The sequence below is a fragment of the Vigna angularis genome, chromosome 3 (assembly GCF_016808095.1).
Source record: "Vigna angularis cultivar LongXiaoDou No.4 chromosome 3, ASM1680809v1, whole genome shotgun sequence".
NCBI lineage: Eukaryota > Viridiplantae > Streptophyta > Magnoliopsida > Fabales > Fabaceae > Vigna > Vigna angularis.
Window position 1 is genome coordinate 6,604,845 of NC_068972.1, and position 23,159 is coordinate 6,628,003.

Sequence of the window (23,159 nt, forward strand, 5' to 3'; positions counted from 1 at the left end):
TGTATAACGAAGCTGAATTCATTTTTATTATTTTTGTAAGCTTATAAGAAAACCATTTTCTTAAATAATCCAGTTTCACTGAAACTTTAGTTGTAGTTTGCTTTGTTTAAGTGTAAGCAATGGAAATTCATTGATGCGTTGTCTGTATAAAATATTTATTAGTGGTTATTTTTCTATCGAATACCATACTTTATTACATTAAATGGTATTCTCTCATGCACACATAAATTTAAATTCATCATTATTATAAATTTAAAACTTAAATACTTAATATGTTAATAGAGGAAACAATGTAACTGTCTTATTCGATTGAATTAGTTTTTATTTTTTCAGTCTGATTTATTTTCAATATAAACATGAGATAACAATTTTGTTTTCACTTTTACTTTTTTTTTTTAAAACTCAGTCATTGGCTTGAAATATATTATATTTGGCAAATTACTCTTTTAGGTATGGGTATGATAAATTTCAGTTGTGCAATTTTTTTTATACAATTTTTTTTTGTTGCGTGATAAATACAAAATTTGTCAAAATACACTGTCTCACCTAATTTGAAAAATCCCAGTGTGAAAGCAAATTAATCTACTTTTTTTTCCACGAATTAAGCACCTCTCATACCCTTTTCGGAGCATTAAAATCATAATATGAAAAATCACACACGATATAACCTGTGGCTTAGCTTTACCCTTTTTGGAGCATCAAAGTCATTAAAATTATATGAAAAAAAATTAAATATAACATCTTAATTATATACGAAGTCATCATGTGATTATTAATTATATTACTTGTCATTTACAATTCACTTACGTGGAAGTAATACTTTTTCAATTTTACTGACTCAGCAAGGTGTAATACGAAATTCGACTGATATTATGATGTCCTTATTTAATATTTTAATTAAGTCAATTATAGTATTTTTAATGTCATTATTTAATATTTTAAGTAAGACTAATTAAAATAAAGTTAAGGAAAAGAGTATTGAAAGTAAATACATGAACATGCAAAATGAAAAATTTTCTTTTTAAATAAAAGTTAAAAGTATGTATTTTCAAGTGATAAAATTATTCTTACAAGTCATTAAAATTTTAGTTTTTTTTATATGATTATTATACGGAACAAAAATAACAAAACTTCTCATGTGTTTTTGTGATCGGAGAAGCAATGGATAAGATATATAATATAATTATTATGAAAAATAATAAAAACTCTATATTTTGTGATTGTAGGAATAATAAATGTAACATGTGCAGTATTGCCTATTTGTATATATAGAATATCCACCTGGTTTCAGTTTCAGGCAGTGCAACGGTGCCATTTCTCTCTGATAGATTTTGTCTGTTTGTTTGTGGGAGAGAATCATAGTCACATAGAGATGTGGCCATTCAGCAAGAAAGGGGCTTCTGGGTTTTCATCATCATCCACTGCTGAGCAAGTCACTGAAGGTCTTGATGGAACTGGTCTCACTGCCATTGTTACAGGTTCCTCACTTCTTTTCCATTTTTTTTTCTTTTTTCTTGTATATTTTTTTCATGGGTATCTTTCATCCATGTAAAAAAAATATTTTTTTTCCCTGATGACCTTTTTGTCTGATCTTGCAGACGCTGTTTTGTCGTTGTAGTTGCCTTTGAAAAATCTTTTTTATTCTCATGTTCTTGCTGCAATTTTTCTTCTACTCAGTTCAGTGTTTGACTGAACAAATTGAAAAATCTTTAATCTCGGGTTCAATTGGCTTATGTTATTGCTAAGCCGGCTAAGCGGTAGTGCTTTTTTACCTATAAATTTGTTCGTCTTCTTAATGAGTTTTTTTAGTGTGCCCTATTGTTGAATACACGTCTTGTGTGCTATATGAGCATAGGACCAATGATTTAAATTGGGGTCTCAATTGAGGTTCAGTTTGGATCTTTGATATTGAAAAGAATCGCAGCTTAGGCAGCCACTGTTGTGGTCAGGTTGCAGTCATAGACAATCCAAAAATGTCGACTTCGGGCTGAAATTCTTGCGGACTGATTTTTAAATTTAAACCTTCTGTATAAAAAAACTACTGGGAAGTAGCATACTTTATCTTTTCATATGTATGCTTTATTGAATTCTTGCAATTAGCATGATAAATAATTCTCGAAATGTTCCATCGTTTAAATATGGTATATGAACATTGTGGTAACAGGAGCATCCAGTGGTATTGGCACTGAGACTACACGTGTACTTGCTTTGCGAGGTGTCCATGTGATCATGGGTGCGAGAAATATGGTTGCTGCTAAAGATGTCAAAGAAACAATACTTAAGGAGATTCCCTCTGCAAAAGTTGATGCCTTGGAATTAGATCTCAGTTCAATGGATTCTGTCAAAAAATTTGCATCTGATTTTAAGTCTTCTGGTCTTCCGTTGAACATCTTGATGTAAGAAAAGCAGATGACATGAATCATATTATCAACTAATTATTCACTGTTTATTTATCACTGTTTTTAAGTGAAGTCGTCAGTTACTGGTTCTCTCTCATTGTGTGATGTTGCAAGTGATATCTCTTAATCCCGATCATTCAAGAAAGCACAAGGGTAATATTGTTTTCTGGTTTGTTTAGAAACAACGCAGGAATTATGGCATGCCCTTTCAAGCTCTCTGCAGACAAAATTGAACTACAGTTTGCCACAAATCACATTGGTATGTTGAGAATCTGATTGCATAATTGAAGCTCTAACTAACTGAGTGTTCTTCTATGTGGAAGTTCATTTGATTACTGATAGTGACACTGCTTCATATTCACCGATATGTTATTCTATAACATTTTGGCACTTGAAGTAGTTTGTAGTTGGTGTGGGCCATATGATTCATATCTTTCTGATTATTTAGCTAATTACTTACTTGGATGATCAATATATAGTCATAGACGAACCAATCCTTTCTTTTTCTCTCTTGGGGTAAGTGGTCATAAGTCATTGAAACATTGAATGTGTGTATTACTATACTTAGGAAGATACGATTGTCTCAACCTGTATAATTGGGTGATATTTTACATTAAACATCAAGTAGCTACATTTTTGTTCTTTTAAATGCACTGACTGAGAGGATGTGTTGGTCATCTTAATACTGATGTTTTTACTTAACATAATTTTGCAGGTCACTTTTTATTGACAAATCTTTTGTTGGACACTATGAAGAAAACTTCACGTGAAACTAAGAAAGAAGGAAGAATTGTTAATGTCTCTTCTGAGGCTCACCGGTTTGCATATTCTGAAGGAATCCGTTTTGACAAAATTAATGATAAGTCAAGGTAAATGTGTAACCTAAATTCAAATTACAACAACATATGCTTTGGAGATGCCAGATCTGATAAAAAAATCTGTTCATAGGATCTGTAGATTATTATTTTTTTTTTGTCAGGAACTGTATGTGCAGAGGGCCTGTTTTTATTCCTGTGTAAATCAACATATTTATAGAACATAAGCAAAACAGAAAAACTATCAGTTAGCAAACTGATAAAAGATAATGTCTAAAAAATAGGATAAAACAGATTTATCCTATCAATTTACATAACTTTTATTTAAAATAAAATAATACAAAGTCTAATGCATTCTGTTTGTTAATTTGCTCGAACAGTTATACATTCAACAGGATCAAATGCTCATGGATATAATTGTAGACTCTATGCACTTCTTAGTTGCATTTATTGCATTAAGAATAGAGACATGATTATTGTAGTACTTGTTGAAATGAGAAGTGTTATGCATATTCGATTATGTTTGCTTCCTTGTTTACAGCTGAAACAATTGATTCACTTTAATTTTCTTGAAAAAATTAAGCACGAAAACATGATTCCTGTACCTGTAGTGTTTGTCAATTGGAAAAGTGTTATATGACATGCATATTTAATTATGTTTGCTTCCTTGTGTTCAGTTACAGAGCCTGGGGTGCATATGGGCAGTCAAAGCTTGCCAACCTTTTACATGCGAATGAACTTTCAAGGCGTCTCAGGGTGAGCTGGCTTCTCCTCTATAGTAGTGTAATTTACATATTATTTCGGAAGCTATAAAGTTATTTAGGATCTAATATAGAATTACTTAATTTTAAGAGTATTTTTCTTTTTCACAATACATCTTTCTTAATACCTGCTGGTTATGCAAATGCAATCGTGGATCATTGTGTTACTTTCTTATTCTGCTTTTCAGTGGCTTTCTTTTACTTTGTAGGGTTAGTAAAAACGTCACTTTGTTTTTGCCACATTTGATGTTTTTTTTGTATGAAATTTTGCCTGTTTCATCTTGAACAGGAAGATGGGGTGGAGATTTCTGCAAATTCTCTTCATCCTGGAGCAATTACCACCAATCTTTTCCGTCATACTCCAATAAACGGTAACTATGGCATTGTACTATTCATGTCGTGTCTAAGAATTGTATAGGTCCTGAGATTTGCTCTACTAAATAATGTATTCTGCATTATCTTGTTTATTTACTTTTAATTTCCTTTTAAAATGCAGTAAGCTCGTATATGTGTGCATTGTTTGTATGTCATAAATTTGGTACACAAATATCTATGAAAAACCAATACCAAGAATGATAATTGGTAGTAAACATTTTTATTCGAATGAAAGAAACAATGCTCTTATTGTTCTAGAATCAGCTCCTCAGCAAACTGACTTGGGGTTTATAAGGCCTTGAGCTAGTTTATGGTGTGATCCTACATATGTTCTTTTCATTCTACCACTCTTCTTCCCCCGATAACCTCTCTGCTAGGTCTAATTAACTAGCAAACTCAGCAGCATAACTTCTCTCCCCATATTGTTATGTTATGATTACAAATATAGGGTGTATCTGGATTTTCATTTTCCATTAACACTGTATCAACATGTTTGATATCTTTTTTTCTTCAGATTAGTTATAAGTCAAATTTACCTCAAAATTCCTGTTGACTTAAAAACTATAATGAGTTTTTTTTTTTTCAACTTTAATTAAGTTCAACTAAACTTAATATTAATTCAAACACACATAGACCTTCCAAATTATGGGTTTGGGACTCAAGTCTACAACTGCTCCATGTCTTGTTCCACGTTGATGCTTACATCAGGTCCATGATCAAGTGTTTTATCAGTCAGCCCTGCTGAATTTTGAATACGGGCATACTGAAGAAAAGTTTGAGCACTCATGTGAAGGACTTCTCATGGTCACTTGGAAATGGTCTTTTTAGTTTTAAATATCAATTCATCTCTAAGAATTTTGTTCATTTTTTCCATTTGAGATAATGACTAGCTGAGTTTCACGTACATATTTTTGTTTGATTTGTGCAGGTATAATTAATGTTATTGGTAGACTCGTTTTTAAAAACGTCCCGCAGGTAACATCATTATAAATGTTGGACATTGACATGCTGTGATTTAGGACATTTATTTGTTCTTAATTATATCCAATACAATTTAAAACGTTTATTATGAAATTAACCTGAAGATAACTTACAATTCACCTAGATATAGTATTAATAAGGATACAGTGTCCTCTAGTATGAGAATCTTCTGACCTTGCTTGCTGACCTTGTAATGCAGGGAGCAGCAACAACATGCTATGTAGCATTACACCCACAAGTGAAGGGAGTTAGTGGCAAGTATTTTTCAGACAGTAATGTTGCCCAACCAACCTCACTTGGGACTGATGCTGATTTGGCCAAGAAACTTTGGGATTTCAGCTTGAAATTGACCAAGTAAAAAACCCAGGTATTATTTGTCAATGGAGATAGCAGCTTCAATTATACGACTTAATGTAATTTCTATCAAAATTCTCATCACCTGTTGCATAGGCATGAATTTTAAAGTTCCTACTCCATTTTACTTGGCACAGAATTTATACCAGTTTGTATAAGAATAAAACTTTCTGCACTATTATTTTCTCTTGGATGAGTACCTGGTAATGTATGGAAGTAGTAGTATTACCAAATGTTAGTTTCTTGTTCAATGGTCACTCTCAAGTTCTATTCTCTTTTAGGTCTATTGAAGTTTTGCTTAGATTTTTTAGGGAAATGTACTAACTTCCTTATAATGTTCTTCACCTTTTACTGTATTTGGGTTAGTTTAATCTGAGATGAAACAAAAAATGAAAATGGTGCAATTTTATTTGAAAATGAAATATATATAAGATGTTACAGAAATAAATAAATCCTAAATAAGTCATGTTTGAAATAATGTTTTCATGAAAAAAAATCGTACTTCAGTATAGTTTTTTTATTTTATTTATCAATATTATGTTTTGTAGCACTATTGTAATATATTATTTTCCGATTTATCAATTTAAGATAAAATTCTATTTGTAAGCATGACTTTAGTAAACAAACATAACTTCAAATTTTAAAAGCAATGATAAGTTGTACTTACAAACTCCACTCTAATTATTCTTTATAATTTATTCAAGTGATGATTACAAATACAACTTTAATGTAATTTTATTAATAAAACTACAATCTATTTATAAGCACGATTGTTAAATAAATTAAAAGAATTTATTAAAGCTGTGCTACAGATTCAAGAAGAGCATTTTAAAAATGTCATATTTTAAGCATCGTTTTTCAATTCATGTGACTTTTTTTAAAAGAATACTCGTAAGTAATTTTCAAATAAAACTGTACTACTTTGATGTTTTACTATCACTTATGCCCTCATAGATATAGATATTGCATTTCTACTACCTGTGTGTTCACATGAATATTGCATTTCCTTTGTTATTGTATATATTACTTTTGCTTATATTTAACTAGATGAAATATTGTGAAAACATGACCTAACGATGTATTTTTGTGTGATTCATATATTTGAAGTTGAAAAAAAATCAATACACTACTTTAAGTATTTAACGAAGGTATCTCTGATCAAAAGGTTAATCAGAAAGTCAAATCAACTTTGGTTTAATTATGATGACAGTGATAGAAAGTTAAAAACTTTAATAAACGGTCAAGATCTTTGAATTGAATTTAAAATTAGAAGGATTTCATTTAATTGTTGTCAGTAAAAATTAATTACATTTTATAATTACATATGAATTAATTGTATTCCATAAAAATATTAATTTATCAGTATTGTAAAAAGGAAATGCATAATTCAACGTCATATAAAATTAGTATAAAAATTAATTCTAATAAAAAGTGACATAAACATTTTAGTTCAAATTTTTAAAGACATTTAAATGACTTTTTTTCATTATTGATTTAAACTTGTCTTAATTTTTTAATCTGTTACTTTATTTTAATTTACACAAAGTTAAGTTTAATTGAATATTAATTTGATAGTAGTTATTCTTTTTTATTGCAAGATAAATATTAGAAAAATAAATTAAAATTGTATTGAAAATTTGATCATTAGAATTTGATCTTTTTTATTTCCAATTTTAAAAATTAATTATTTTTTATGATTAATTATTTTTAAATTTTAATTCATACAACTTTTATTAGGATTAAATTAAAAATTTTAAAAATTTATTATATTATATAGAGTTAAGTTTTTATCACATCGTTACAATTTTTTCAATTCTTCTCACTCTACACATTCCACTAAAACCAAATAAGGTTAACAATCATAACATTCCTCCTAGATGATGACCATTTATAATCTCCTAGATGATGACCATTTATAATTAGGTTTTCTTGCTTTCGATTTTGATTAAAACATGAAACCCTTTCTATCAAAGGTGCAATTATTGATAATGTCATCCTTATAATAAGTTTCTATTTGTCAACATTGTGTGAAAATGATAAATTCTTTTAAGTAAGATTTGGGGTCAAGTTTTTCTATAAAATAAGAAATATGTATAATAATATCATTAAAGATGATCAATCTAATCATTGATAATAAAATTCACATCATTACATAACATGGTAAAATTTATGTTGATCTCTAGGTCAGTAATAATATTCAATACAATCCCAGTTGTTTGCAATAACTGATCACAACTTACTATAACAGCATCAGACAGCTCTACCTAGAGGAATCAATTTTCTTAAGCATCTCGAATATGTGTAAAAATAAAACTTTATTTAATTTAAAAGAAAAATTAACCAAGATTTGTTAGAGAAATCTCTTAGACACGGTTGCTTGATGGTCAATTTCAATCAGCTTAATTTTCCCCACACTCCTGCTGCCTCCAAAATCTTTTCTCTGACCTCATTTTTAGGATGTTGAACCCATCCACACAAAAGGCTTTGCCGAAACAGCGCGATTTCTTTCTGTAAAAAATCTTTTAAAGTTAGTCGCAATTCGACATGGTTAGCATAGTGAAAGACAAATTTATACTCACATATTGATAATCAGGCATGGTTTTGTCTTGCCATTTTACCGATCCATCCCAAATTTCCATGTATTTCAGCACATAGATGCCACAATCATGACTTTATCAAACATCGAAAGCATCAATGAGAAACAATATCAGTCAACACTAATGCATCGAGTTCTCTACAATGAACACTACCGCTGCACACTACTCACATGTTTTTCTGCCTAGGAACATCAGCGTAAACCAGTGTTATTGATACATTCTCTTTGGTCGAACCAGGACTCATTAATACCAGCAGCTCCTCAAAACGACGTTTCTTTTAATTAAAAAAGCGTTGATTGGTTGGACCAGACGAATAGTTAGGGATAACAATTTTACAAAAAATAATTTAAATTTTTCCCAAGGAAAAAAGAAATGATCAACACTACCGTTGCATCATCCAAGTTCTTCTTGCTAGTTGAGAGTGTATCACGCATCGAGTCTAACACATACAGGGTTTTGTCCTTGGGCTCGAGTACATAACAAGACCAATGCTCTTCAAACAAAGTTGGTGCAAAAATCTGAAAGAAGGACAAATGCAACAAATGATCATACCTGAAAGACACTGTGTACTACCATACTCAAATAAAGTAGTTTGCAAGCCACTATAATTTTCATACTCAATTAAAGGTGTCAACATACTTACCAGTTTGCACTGATAGATTTCATAACCCAGTTTACTCGGCAAGATGAATACAGATACATCATCAATACACCAAGTCTTGTGGCTATCTTCATTAGAAAGATTTAAGTCACATTTTACCTTATTCTACACAGAAACATGACATTAGATTGTTATGCTAACTAGACGTTATATGGAACACGAACAGGACCGCAACTCTGTTGTTTATAAACATTGTAGTTAACTACTGACCATAAATTGTGGGCTAAATATATGACGAGTGACAGTCCCATTTGTTTCCTTCTCCTCTTCCATAATTATCTTTCCAGCAGCTAAAATCACCTGAACGTTATATATAGTTTTCAGTGTTGTATGACATAACTGGCACCTTAAATTGAGCCTTTTGAATGTTCAATACTGACCATATTACTGACGCATCCTTTTGGTTTCATTGTATAGGTATCCCTGCGGTTTAAGTGAACGCCGAACATACTAACCACGACACTGGGATTTGAATTTGTGATCTATGATATTAATAAAAAAACAAAAAACGAAATAAAAATATTAAGACACCTAAGCTATCTACCTCAATTCCTCATTTGCCTTTGGTCGACGAGTACAAAAGTTATAAAGCTTGATCAGCATAGATTGGGATATTTTGTTCACATCCTGCTTTACTTGTTGAGTGCTGGAAGAATCCAATGGCAGGGGTGGCTTTTTTTCAATGGCCCTGATAGCTAATTGAATAATACATTATCAAGACACTAGGATTCGGCTAGAGCAACTGTGGGTTTGAGCAGTTTGCAGCATCTGTTAGGATCAAAGCTCAGTTCCCGGGATGGAACTACACATAAAGGTGGGAATGCAACCTCACACCCAAGCAATACTATCAAATAAGTCCCCTCAAATAGATGAAATATGCCTTCACTATTAAAGTCTAATACTATACGGGAGCAATGATGAGATTTGTTTGGATGAGTTTCTCCATAAGAGTTTCTTAAAAAGGGACAAAAAAAAAACCTTTTTTTTTTCATAAACTAAAATAAGCTTACGTATAAATTAAAAATAAAAATTTACAAAAAATATATTAAATTTCTTTTACATATTAACTTGTATAAGCTAATTTTAGTTTATGAATTTTTCTCTTTACTCTTGTATAGAGAGATTCATCCAAGCGCGTCTTTAGTTAATAACAATTTCAAAATATGTAAGTTAGAGGAAGAAGGAGATTTTGTCACAACTACCACTGCTTGAAGGTTCAATTGCCTCACTCATCGCGGCTTCCGAGCTGCTACCAGCTGTTGATACAGGGAAGCACAATGATCATGATCGTGTTAATGTATCAGGGAGCTATTTGGACGAGTTTGTCAATTAGCACTTCTAAAAAAGAAAAAAATTAAACAAACTTTTTCACAACGAAAAATTTAGAAAAATATACAAATTTTTACAAGTTATACTTAAACTTATAAAGAAGTTAATTTCAAATTTTCTTTTAATTTTTCTATCATATAGATCGTATGGGTAAATTTATTTAACCAGGTACTTAATACAGTCAAGGCTAAATAATGAGTTCTGATATAAAACTTTCAAAACTACCGGAGGATATACAACATTAAAGTATCAAAATTAAAATGCTAAATTTAAGTTTTAACAATTTTCTAATTCAAGCGAAAAAATAAATGGATTAAATTTTGCTTGACTGATAATTGAATGCAGAGTATTAAATCATGCGTAAGAAACCGAAACTACTACAACTATTTGAGTCTAAAGCAAGAAGATAGATACATAGATAAATTGTGTATACCTGCGGCAGTGCTCGATGCATTCTTCCTCTTGTTCTTTCTTTCCATTCTTAAACTTTTCTGTTAGGCAAAACAGAAAAAAAAATACAATATCAAAATTAAACAGGGAACACAGATTTAAAAGTATGTCTAATTCCAACGAAAAGGAATACTAATAATGATGAATTTTGAAAATGAAGAAGAAAACATGAGGTGATTCATTTTCTTCATGGAAATGGAAAGCGTGAATGTTATTGATAACTCGAGAACCGATTGAATGGCATAAGAGAAAGATATTTGAGTATTTAGAAGTGCAAACCCTAAGACGAAGGCCCAAAGGAAATTAAAAATGCGCGTGGAACTCGCGCACTACACAACTTCCCCTACCATGGTTTCTTTCTTTCTTCTCAGCTTTCTTTTTATAGAATTATGAACCATCTTTTCCACTGCTCTGAGCAAGTGAAAAGTTAGACACGTTGACATAGAAATTTAACGGACTCTGTTCAGTTGTTAAATTCTTTTTTACATTAACTAATGGATAAAAAATATTAAAATAATCATGTTAAAACATATCTTAGAATATGATAAGAAACATTACTAATGCTTTTTAATGAAAGAATACTTTTATTTAGTTGTTTTTTTTTTCTTTTTCCTTATAACCATTACGATTTACATTATCACTGCGAGTAAAATATTCAAGAGTTAGTTCATTGAGATATAATTTTATTTATTATTTGGTATTTTAGTTTAAATTTTAGCACTTTAAATTATGTAATATAGATTTATATTGTTTTTATTGTCTTGAAAGAATATTTGTATCTTTAATATTGTTTCAATATGTAAGGTCAAGAAACACATTATTACAATTTAGTCTTATCCAGTTCAGTTAGTTCTTTCTATTTCTTTCCGTAAAAGATACTCTATGTTCTAGTTTTCAGATTATAGATTGGTTAAAGTAATTAAGTCTTAAATGTTCAATAAATGCAACAACTTAAGTCTATCTTATCCGAGGTATTTATAGGTTTCTAAGTAGGTCTTGGATTAATGTAGATCCAATCACGATCCATTATTGTTTAAGTATGTTTTAATTTGCTAATAAAAAATTAGTCTTTACGCCAAACGATTCGTTTGTAAGAGACCGTTCGTATGATCAATCGATGGATATGCATAGCCCAATCTATTCATACAGTACAAATACTAAAGATTTACTTATGCATGATTTTATTAGAATTCTTAGCACTTGAATATGAATTATGCTTTTGTTGACGTATGTAAAAATAAATAAGAATGATAATAGTAAATGAGAAGTCAAGTACACAAAAATGTGTTTGGATAGATAGAAATAAAAAGAAAACAAATTATCTATGCTTAGAGGAGGAAAAGAGTCATTACAAATAAATATGGATTCCACACTAATTAAAAAATTAAATTTCACTAAAAATTAAAGATTTTTGCTATCATTATTTTTCTTAACATTGAATTATTCATTATTTAAAGAAATAGTTATTTGACTGGACTTCTGGAAGTTGAAAGAATTCATTTTATTTTAAAGAATCTGTTTCAGAATTAGTATTTACTGCGATTATCGATTAAAAACCAATTAAATTAAATAATTTACTTTCAAATTTCAAAGGATTTAATAAAAGTATAATATAATACTATTTTACATCTAAATTAAGTACTTGTCACCAAATAGTTGTCTCAGAACCTTTAGTTTAAAGTTTTAGTTTTGTAGTTTAAATAGTTTGGATTTTCGACCTGCATATAAAAATTTCTTTAGTTTTCAGTTTTAAAAAAGTTGAAATTCTACTATTACTAATCAGTGTATGTACCTCCAAGGAACATCTTGATTCCAAAAAAACAGATGTCATTTATCAGCCATAAAATAAACTTTAAGGACCAAAAGTAGTATCATCAAAATTTTGAAGGATTAAACTAAATAAATATATTCAAAACATACCAAAACCAAAATCACTTATTTGTATAGAGACTAAAATCATTAATTTTAAAATTTTGAAAGATGAAGATTTTAAGAAAAAAATCTTCAGACAGAATGAACGCGCTTATTTTATAGGACTAAACATATCTAAGTTTGTTTTCTTTACAAGTACTCTCCTGTATTAACCGATAAGAGGATCATAAGATCATATTTCTTCCATTTTGCTGTTGAACAATAATGTACAGAGCAGATCCAGTAGTAGAGTACGCAATGACAATAATACATTTAAGCCCACAATGTAAACGAGGTCCCCATCCCTAAATTCAGAATAATCACAATACAGTTTCCTATCTACTGTACAACAATGTCTATCCTCCAAAAAAAAATAGTCTACAAGTTAAGTTTTGTATCAATTTTAACCCTTTCTCTGGTGTTCCAATTCCAGGAGATGCATTTGTCATTGCACGAACTCTGTCATTTCTAGTATCTCAAGTGCAGGAGAGAAACATCTCATGCAGATGCAGCATCTTCAATATGATACATACAATAACAAGTTCCTCTTTGCCAACAAGTGAGATTAGTGTGAGTTGATTGCTTGATATGGACAAATTGTCAGAAAGTTTAATGTTGTGGCACAAATGGATGAATTCCACGAGCCCGAGCCTGAAGCCATGAAAAATGCACTATGGTGCCCGGTGCAGCCTATTCTCCGTCGCAAAGTTATTTACAGTGATTCTCTTGTGCTTTGGCTCCTTATTGTATAATTATATTCTCGCAAACAGAACAATGAACATATCGTCATGACCAAAAGGTATTCTGAGAAACTTCAACAGCTGCTCAGAACAGTGGCCTAGGAAAAGATCATGATGTCATAAACCATTTGGGCGGCTTAGCAAAGATGAGTTGGGACTGAGATCAAGGGATGGGTTAATCTTAACATGTTCACGCAGCAGCTGCCGGCCAACACGATCTGCCAAGACTGACTGAAAATCATATGGCTCTGCATGAGGAGGCCTTGCAAACTGCTTAACCAGAACATCATTTTCACTGGAAACCAGCTCTGATGGAATGTGAGACCCTATTTGCATTCCTCGAAAAATGTCAACAGTTGAGTCATGATGAGCAGGGCCATTAACGTACACACCATTTGAGGACTTAGGGATGCTTCCAAAACTCTCTTGAAAGTAAATTAACTGTTTAGAGTGATTACCAAAAGGAATGGCACCACTGCCACCAGCGAGAGGTGTGGATGCCCCAGAAGCAGTCCGTGGGCTGGATATAGGAGGAGACATTTTCCCATTCCTGTGCTGTGGTGATCTTGACCTTAAAAGTGGGCTTCCAATGGGAGATACGGGGCAAGATATATTCTTTGGAATATGGATTTCACTGGAGACCAATGACAAAAGTTCAGATTACCATTGACAGTCAGCAGTCTTGTATGCACATTTCCGTGTGTGTGTGTGTGTGTTTGTGGTGTGAGTGGGAGAGGAAGAGAGAGAAACCTTTCATGAGGATTAATTTTCAAAAATCTTGAAGAATGAACAGCAAGTCTATCTGAATCCAAGGTAGAAAGATTCTTTGCTTGTCCAATTACCTGAAAATTTATAAACGATGCATGAAATTATTATGATAACATAAGATATAAGGAGAAATAAAATGAGATGCAAATATATATGGTTCCATTGATACAAGAAATTTAGATAAGATATGACGTTTGAAAGCTAGTTCACATACAGACTTAAACCAGAAATACTGTAGAGCCTACAATTTAGAGAAATAAATGCTATACAAAATTTTCGTTGCAATTAAAATAATCAATATCGCGTTAAGATTTCAATAATCCCTTCAACTGAAGTCCATCCATTCACCGAAGTCCATCCATTCACCAAGTCTATAACAAAATTCTAGCATGATCTGACGCAATGGTAATACAATTTATAAACCAACGAACATCTATTATGCTCCAACTATTATTTTATAATCTCCTAAACCACATTTTGTCTCAAGCTACTCTCCCTGCCTTTTCCTTCTGCACCACTCATGCTGCCTCATGCAAGAACAATTTCCATGGCAACAAACTATTAGATAACTCTGAGGCCAGAATCACTTAGCAACTGTTATGAATTGACAGCCATAATTAGTCTGACAGCCGGACTGTCAACCAGTGGGCTAGATCCGTAAATGAAAGGAGGGTACCGAAGAGAAAAGGGGAGAATTGGGGTGGGTCTTCGGTTTTGGCAGTACAACTGAGAGGTTGAGCCTAGGTCTTTCAAACACCTAAGACAAAAAGGAGCGAAAAAAAAAACGCTAAATGGGCGTGGGATTATTCTTTGCCTTCATTTTGCAAAGAAAATGAGAGAAAGGGGTTTATTTCATACAACTATTTCATGGAAAAAGACAAAAGTACCCTTAATCGTAATACAGCTATTTTTCTAATTGAGTATGTTTGTTTCATTTTATATGAATATCCCTTTTATTTCTTTACACTTCTAACACAACCAAACAACTTACAAAATCATCTTACTTTCTTTTCTAAACCAAGCATACCATAACCTGCCGGTCAAGAGACAGGTTTCTATCAATATAACATTCCATTTCTTTTCTATATTATGATCCAGTTCTATCACATACACGAAAGAGGAAGTGATATAGATCCTGCAAATACCCCTACAATCTGGACTCAGATTAAACAATTATACATGCCTTTTGCCCAGACCATGTCTATATATAATAGGCATGCCAAAAACATTTAAATCAATCATGAGAATGTAACAGAATGAAGAACAAAAATCAGCATCACAGTTTCATAAGCAAATGCTTCCAATTTTGTTCTATCGTGTAGACAAATAAAGAAGTGCAATAGTTTGATACACATGCGGCATAACATGCATTGACAGACAAACAAGCTTCCCATCAATGCTAACATGGACATACTACACAAACAAAACTGAGTTTCAAACAATTTATGTTTTAAAATAGGCATATACCAGAGATTTTGCTCCCTGTGTAGTCCCAGAAACAGGATCCAATGCTTCAGGAACCAGAATAGGTCTTTCCAAAGGTGCAGCAAGTTTTACAAAAGGGTGGTCCAATAATTCACTTGCTGAAGGGCGATCATATGGGTTGCGCTGAAGACATTTCCTAACAAAATCTTTTCCTTCATTTGAGAGATGATCTGGGATTGTTGGGAGTTCCTTGCTATTACCAATCTTGAACATGGCAGCAACCTGTTATGATAGCATGCAAATAGTTTACAAGAGTGTAATGTCTATAATAAAATTATCTTCAGTTCTTTGTAAATATAAAATACTTCAAATAAATATTTAAGTAAAGGATAAAAGAAATTAATATAAGGTCTGATATATCGACATAAGTTACTAACCCCTTCATACTGAAACCAAGGAGGTTTGGTAGTAGCCATTTCCAAAACTGTGCATCCAAGACTCCATATATCTACTGCAAGATTGCATCCATTAGAGTTCTTTATAACCTGAATCATCAGAAAGCAACGAGGTTGAGTCACAAAAACTAAAACATAATTAGAATATAAAAAAACAGATCTAGAAATACTAGAACCTCAGGAGCCATCCAGTAAGGGGTTCCCTTGAATGATAATGGACACGATTGCCCTGTTATCTGAAAATTATGTAAGGATGTAAGCCAGACAGGACAAGTTATGCAATCTTTGGATTATAAAATGATAAAACCAGATGCAATCTCAATGCCAACTATGCACAAAAACAAAACACTGAACTCTAGAAACAGAAAAATCCAATGCCTTTGCCGATGGTGTGTTTGTCTTCAATGTTGGAGTTTGTTCAGATCTTAACTAGTAGAGACAAGGACTGCACACAAATCATACCATCACCGATACAGAAGGTTGGTAGTCCACAAAGTAGATTCAGAAAAGGTTCTAATATTCTTGGGAATTTATTACTTTAGGTTCTTCATTCTGGTTAATCAGCACCCCTCTTCAATATTAATTTGAATTATTTTTCCGCTCCTTTTTTAATTCTTACGTTTTCTCTTTAGATATTTTGGGGGATCCCATCTCCACATCTTCTTAAGACATTTTAAAGCTCTAATACAATTGATAACAACCTTGGGAGAATTATACCACAAAAACCTTGCTTTTTGTTGGAAAGCTAAAGAGCTGTCACATTAAAATCCCATAATTCTAATTTGGAATCCAAGTCTCATCATGCAATTAGATCCTAACGGAAACATTGTACTAGGGGGAACCAAGTGTTTGTTGATGATTGTACTCAAATCGGGTCTAAAAGCTAGACTGTTCCTATAGTTTATTTGGAATTCAATGAGCCTATTTCTGGAGTCCAACAGATTTATAATTTCACTATACATCTAAATTCAAAGTTCATATCTAACTACTTAAGCTTAAATGCAGATATAATGGAAACCAGATAGTTATCATCTCTAAGCTTACATGTTTTGCCATGCCAAAGTCGGCCAACTTGACCCGACCAGTTGGATCTACCAGTATATTTGCTCCTTTGATGTCCCTTCACATATAAAAGCAAATTTAGAGATAGACACCAGAACAGCAACAAAATAAAACATTTAACTCACGAATAGATTACTTAGTTTACCGATGGAGAGTATTTTTAGCATGCAAATAAGCAAGCCCTGACAAAATTTGTTGAGTATAGCTACGAATAACTAGTTCTCCAAACTGCCCATATTCTCGAAGAAGTTTGTGTATGGAGCCACCAGATACATATTCAAGGTATATGTAAAGCTTGTCATCAACCTGTTTAAGGGATAATTCACAAGTCTTTATAAGGAACCACACTAACAAATACTGCTCAAAAATTTCCACACCACTATGCTATCAGATAAACCACCAGAAACAAATATTCTATAACTAAAAATCAAGAATATCATGCATATATTAGAAGTGACAGTCTAGAACAAAAATTAACAATAGTCATCAGCACTCTCAGAGAGGTAAACATCAGAATCGGAATGCTATCACGTATTGTCAGTATGGTTTTCTAAACCAGAAGTGAAGGAGAGAACTTACTGTTTCAGAACCATAATACCGGACAATATTTGGATGCTGTAAACGGCTTAATAAATGAATTTCCTGCCAGTAATTTTTAAATGGGTTCTCAATGTCAAATTCAACTCAGAACTATACAAAATTGCACTTACTTGCATGAAATTAACTGGATTTGAAGGGAAATCAATTTACCTGCATAAATTGCTTAGCGCTTTCCATTGACTTGGGATCATCTGAAAACAGGGTAACCTCCTTCACTGCACACATTTCGCCACTTTCACTGAAAAACAGAAACATCATAAACAAAGTATTTCTAATTAAGATGCATATAGAGAAATGAAGGGGAAAAGAATAAAATATGAAATTAAGAACATTTTAACTAATGTACATACCTATTGAAGCCAAGATAGACATGTCCAAATGAGCCACTACCAAGCAGCTTTCCTTTCTTCCAACGTGAGCCAGAGCCTGGATTATCTGCTCTAGCAGGACTTCTTGGCATAGACGGAGATGTTGCTGCAGAATTTGAATGAGAGAATGGTGAGGAATTGGAGACTGACAAAGGAGGAAGTGGCAAACGATGAGTCTGCTGTTTCCCATCATCAACCCTTCCTGTCTGTGATTCAATGGGTGTTCCGCCGGCTTTGGGATGAATAGGTGTGACAGCTCCACTCTGAATTCTAGAGCTAGGACCAGGGCTAGTCATTCTGGGACTAGGTACAGGAGAATACTCTGGACTACCCCTGCTTGGTTGCCAAAATAAAGGTCCTGACATGTCCCCTCCCATTGAATTATGTCCAGAATTGTGACCTGAACCTGGGCTAGAGCAATGTCCAGATCCAACAAAGTTGACCTCTGAATATGGCTTTCCGGCCCAAAAAGCAGAATTCAACACCTGATCTGTGCCAAATGCTCTCAGTGGACTTCTTGATGGACTTGACAAGGAGCTATCTGGAGCACTGTAGAAGGCACCATGAGGAGGAACCTGAAGATTTGGAACATGGTTGCGTAAAGGCCTACGTTTTGGTGAAGTAGAAGATGTATGATTACTTAGAATACTTCCTGGTTTTTTTACTCCTGCTGAATTGAGCTGGGAAGCGACAACTGGCTGATCCTTGGGCATTGAGCTTCAGAAACAAAGCAACTTTTGAGTATAGGAGAACGAATATATATATATATATATATATATATATATATATATATATAAGAAGTACATTATATAATATTGTGATCACAAAATAACCAAGACATGTATACGTAAGAAGTACATTATAGTTTGAGGAAGCTACCTGGAAGGACTGCCAGCAGCAGTTCTAATCCCAATCTCACAGTCAGCCACTAAAGGACTACGATTGTGTGAGTGTGGCTCATCACTGTCAGCAGAGCAATCACTAAAGACTGAAGCAGTGACCAAGTCTCCATCCAAATCTGCAGGGTTTGGTTTACAACGGATGCATCCAGGTGTCGGAAGTGGAAGAAACAATGATGGTTTGGAGACTTTTTCCAATCTTGATTTTGATGAAATACTAATTTCAGAATCTACTCGGCCTACACTTGAAGGGTGCAGACCAGGAAGAGGAAGTGGCTGAGCATGAGGTCTTTCAATGAAACTTTGACACCTAGCCACTTTGGAAGGTGAAGGTGATCTTGATTCAGTCGGAGATCGATCCCCCTTCTCTGAAACTGTGTCATTGCAATTTCTACGGGATCCTCCAGATCTAGTGCTTAGTTTACCTTCAGATGAAATTTTTAATTTCCGGTGCAGTGTGTCAAAAAAGCTTTCCTTATTTGATTTCTTCTTGCTTTCTTTTGATGATGATTTTCCCCACCATGTAAGCATATTTGTATTTTATCAATTGAAATGTGCCCAGCAAATTTCTTAAAAGGATCCCAGTAATAGTTAAAAGAATCTATCATTTCACATCAGTAGACAGAGTTACCAAAGCCATGATGCAGCCATCAAACCTTTAAAAGTAGGAGAATCACAAATTCCAAAGCAGCACCTTTAGAGAGACAGGAATCAGTTATTCAAAAATATTTCAAAAACCTGCAGCAGAGAAAAACATGTACTTCAAAATCAGTAAAAGATGCAGATACTTTTTAAGTCATAAATTTATATATTATATCCAAATTCTTCAGAACATGCATGCATGCCAATTCTTAATCAATAAGTCCGTAACAAGCAGTTCAAAGTGATAGAAGAAGCTAACAATTCAGTATTTATAGTTCATAACGCAACTATTAACTAGTAATTAACATTAGTCAGCAAGTATGGTACAAAAAGCACCAAATACCTGATCTATGACAAAGGATAAACTAATTACCAATCACTTAAATTAAACAATACAGTTCCATCAAATAATTGGTCTCCAGTTTCCAATTCTCAATAAAAATATATCTGCTATATATTCAAAACATCAACCTCTAAGTACACGAAATAATCAATACAACATGGCATCATTAGTCATTACTTGTACATGTGCCTTGTATGTAGATTATAGAACTCCCAAAACTTGAATAACTTTTAAAGACTGGACCAATTCAATATCCTTCATAAGCTCAAATTTTGTCATTTTCCAACTTCAATGCAAAATTCATATATCCTATTCTAACTTACGAGTCTAAAAGAAAGGAGGAATCAAGGATGAAACTCAACAACTGATACCCAGCTCTTGATCAAAATTAACCTATACATGGTAATAATTTTCTTTTTGCGTCTAAATACCTAGATTCCCCCACGTCCCCAGAAAAATATCACAAGAAAAATTCCAATTTCCTAATCTCCCCCCTACCCCAATTCCACAAAAAATTTCAGGATCCCAGGAAGCACTAAGAATCCATTGTTAAAAGAAGCACCTGAAAACAAAGTTCCACTAAGACATGATTGAGCAAAGAAAACAGCTAAATCGACTAACCTGATGATCGTGAAGTAAAATCAGGAAAAGGGTAACCTAAAATGGTGGAAAGGAGGAGACTTAATCAACTCTGAATTGAACTGAACTCACTGTGCAAATTTCAGCTCGAATCTGAGTGGGAAAATTCTCTGAAGCGTTGGGTGCTCCGGGAAAGAGACCCACAGGGACCCAAAATGCAACAAACAGAGAAGGATTTTGCAGTGATTTGTAGGGAAAATATTCGCAATTGAAAGTAAGTGAAAGAGATCGCGTACAGAAGGAAAGAGAAAGTGAGACAGAGTGAAGAAGGGGTCTCCTCCGTCTCAATCAGTGTTCACAACTGATGATTACTTCATTCTTCTTAATAATAATTAAAAATAATTACTTGATATAAATATTAATTGCCAATTACCGGGTTTCATTTGAACCCTTCCAAACATACTGCGGACATTAAAAAACATATTAGCTCCACTAATTCATTCAAACACCCAATATTTTAAAATTTTACTTTTAAAATATTGATTCTATTCTATATTAATTGTTTTTAAAATTATTTTAGATTATTATAAAATTCAATTATCTACTTCATCCCATTAGAAAAAATAAAACCATAACTCCATCCTTAATTGAAACGTATGTTGTATTAATTATTTTTTCATGAAATACCATTAACAAAGTTATTTCGTAAATTAATAGTTAATTTATCCTATATTAATGTTTTTTTTCTCAAATTACTTTTGTAAATAACATTGATTAATTATGGTGCTCTCACTTTCTTGCATAAGGTAAAAATGTATATTATGTTTGAAATTTGATCCATGGTACAAAATTTCCAAAGAAATCATACTACCTTTCGTCGAGTATTAAAAACTAATGTTTCTGATTATGGAAATTAAAGAAAAGCTTTATTAATGGTATTTCATGAAAAAATAATTAATACGAGATGCCTTTAAACTAAGGATAAAATTATACATTTAACTTGGACATTATCTATACGGTCATATTTATACTATTATATAAATGAAATTTTCTATTAGGAAATTTTCCATTTTAATGTACACATCTACTTTCTACTTTTACCTTTTATTAAGTAATTGTTTATCAATTTTATCCTTTAAGTAATTGTTTTCATATTTTTTTAAAAATTCAACCTGTTTTAAAATTTAATATTTTATAAATTAAAATAACTATTTGTAGTAAAATACTACATACAAAATAAATAAAAAATATCTATAACAAAAATAATATTTATATTTTTTTTATAGTTATAGTATTATTATTTTCTATTGTCATAAAAAAACTAATACACATGAATTTTTACTAATAATAATATAAATAAAATCACAGCTTAGACAATACAATAAAGTTAGAAATACAAAAACTATTTTTAAAATTCATTTTATATTTTAGAAAACACAATATTAATTGTAATTTTAACTCTTTTCTTTGTTGATTCAATTTTGAATGTAAGATATACATCCAATTGAGACATGTGGTTAGTTTGAATTGAACTAAAATCTTTTAAGTGTTTGGTTAAATTCATGTATTACAAATACTTTAACCAAAGGAAACATCATGAGATGTTGAATTTAATTTTTATTATTGTTTAACTGTGCAAAAATAACATAGATGATAACTTATGGTTTATTATATTAGTACAAAATACAATGAATTTGGTTGGGTAATTGTTTGTGAGAGGAATCAAATTATGGAATGTAGTCTTTAGCCAGAAAAAGTCGTTCAATTTGACACAACATCTTACACGTTCGAACCAAAGGTATCAGATTGCTAATATTTAAAGCCGAAAGAGAAAATCATGCTTTTATGATTTTATTTGCCACCTTTGTATATTAAATTATAAAGTTTAGGCTTAAAAGAGAAGAGTGACGGTGATACGAATTTTAGAATAATAATAATAATATGATTTAAGATTTAACATATGTGTGTGAGTATAAAATTATAAGGGTGTTGCTCCTTCCACCACCACACATCTCTTCCTTTATCTCCCTTTTACTATTTTGTCTCTCTAATAAAATTTAGGATTATTATTTTTTAATTTTACCCCTTCATAATCTATTTCAGTAATAACTTATTCTAGTCCCGTATATTTTTCTTTCATTTTAACATTATATTTCTTCTCTCTTTCTTTCGTCGTTGTGAAATACTACAAGTTGCAAAGGTTGGTGGTGGTGGAAAGAATTATCAAACAGTCTCCCTCTCGTGGTGCAGTGTCGCTCTCATGGTGCAGTGCGTGGAGTGGTGCAGTGTGTGTCGTGCTTCCTCGTATTCGAATAAACCTTGAAATAAAACCCTAAATCCGTTTAAGAAAAAACGGATGTCGACATCCGTTTTACCTTAAACAAATGTTGACATCCGTTGAAGGATATCACCTCCGTTGATGTATACTTCCTCACGCTGGTTGATGCTCTGGACGCTCTCGATGTTCCTCCACACCACGGCGACGACGCTCCTTCACACCACGGTGACAATGAAAGCTTTCAAACCAAAAAAAACTAGAAAGAAAAAGGAATGGAAGTGCGGGAGGTGGAGAGGTGAAACGAAAATGGGGAAAGGGGAAGAAAGTTCCGTGGGTGGGTGATGAGAAAGTAAAATTAGAATTTCAA

At 32.3% G+C, this 23,159-nt stretch overlaps 3 protein-coding genes across 8 annotated transcripts; 1 reads left to right on the top strand and 2 right to left on the bottom strand.

Moving 5' to 3' along the window:
- Positions 1-1,268: 1,268 nt before the first annotated feature.
- On the top strand, positions 1,269-5,923 carry LOC108324051 (short-chain dehydrogenase TIC 32, chloroplastic). The gene is made up of 8 exons (XM_017556848.2): positions 1,269-1,478; positions 2,165-2,396; positions 2,579-2,658; positions 3,115-3,268; positions 3,892-3,970; positions 4,265-4,346; positions 5,279-5,325; positions 5,531-5,923. Exons 1-8 carry the CDS (start codon positions 1,373-1,375, stop codon positions 5,687-5,689), a joined length of 939 nt encoding a protein of 312 aa, XP_017412337.1. The 5' UTR covers positions 1,269-1,372; the 3' UTR covers positions 5,690-5,923.
- Positions 5,924-7,790: 1,867 nt separating this feature from the next.
- Positions 7,791-11,144, bottom strand: LOC108324263 (ubiquitin-like-specific protease ESD4). Of its 3 annotated transcripts, none has more exons than XM_017557165.2 (11): positions 11,070-11,144; positions 10,706-10,763; positions 10,146-10,199; positions 9,488-9,638; positions 9,324-9,405; positions 9,154-9,243; positions 8,926-9,048; positions 8,669-8,800; positions 8,453-8,556; positions 8,265-8,355; positions 7,791-8,193 (listed from the first exon to the last, which is right to left on the bottom strand). In XM_017557165.2, the coding sequence occupies exons 1-11, from the start codon at positions 11,118-11,120 to the stop codon at positions 8,080-8,082; spliced, it is 1,050 nt and encodes a 349-aa protein (XP_017412654.1). In that variant the 5' UTR covers positions 11,121-11,144; the 3' UTR covers positions 7,791-8,079. The 3 variants fall into 3 exon arrangements, with proteins under 3 accessions (XP_017412654.1, XP_017412655.1, XP_017412656.1); XM_017557166.2 differs by having other exon boundaries at positions 11,002-11,143; XM_017557167.2 differs by having other exon boundaries at positions 10,146-10,281; positions 10,706-11,130.
- A 1,658-nt stretch (positions 11,145-12,802) lies between these two features.
- On the bottom strand, positions 12,803-20,883 carry LOC108326016 (mitogen-activated protein kinase kinase kinase YODA). 4 transcript variants are annotated; one of them, XM_052875007.1, is made up of 12 exons: positions 20,647-20,883; positions 18,931-19,644; positions 18,034-18,768; positions 17,834-17,921; positions 17,663-17,725; positions 17,229-17,389; positions 17,066-17,141; positions 16,198-16,257; positions 16,004-16,111; positions 15,609-15,848; positions 14,124-14,215; positions 12,803-14,007 (listed from the first exon to the last, which is right to left on the bottom strand). In XM_052875007.1, the coding sequence occupies exons 2-12, from the start codon at positions 19,479-19,481 to the stop codon at positions 13,491-13,493; spliced, it is 2,691 nt and encodes an 896-aa protein (XP_052730967.1). In that variant the 5' UTR covers positions 19,482-19,644; positions 20,647-20,883; the 3' UTR covers positions 12,803-13,490. The 4 variants fall into 4 exon arrangements, with proteins under 4 accessions (XP_052730967.1, XP_017414726.1, XP_017414725.1 ...); XM_017559237.2 differs by having other exon boundaries at positions 18,931-19,688; XM_017559236.2 differs by having other exon boundaries at positions 20,557-20,883.
- Positions 20,884-23,159: the final 2,276 nt, after the last annotated feature.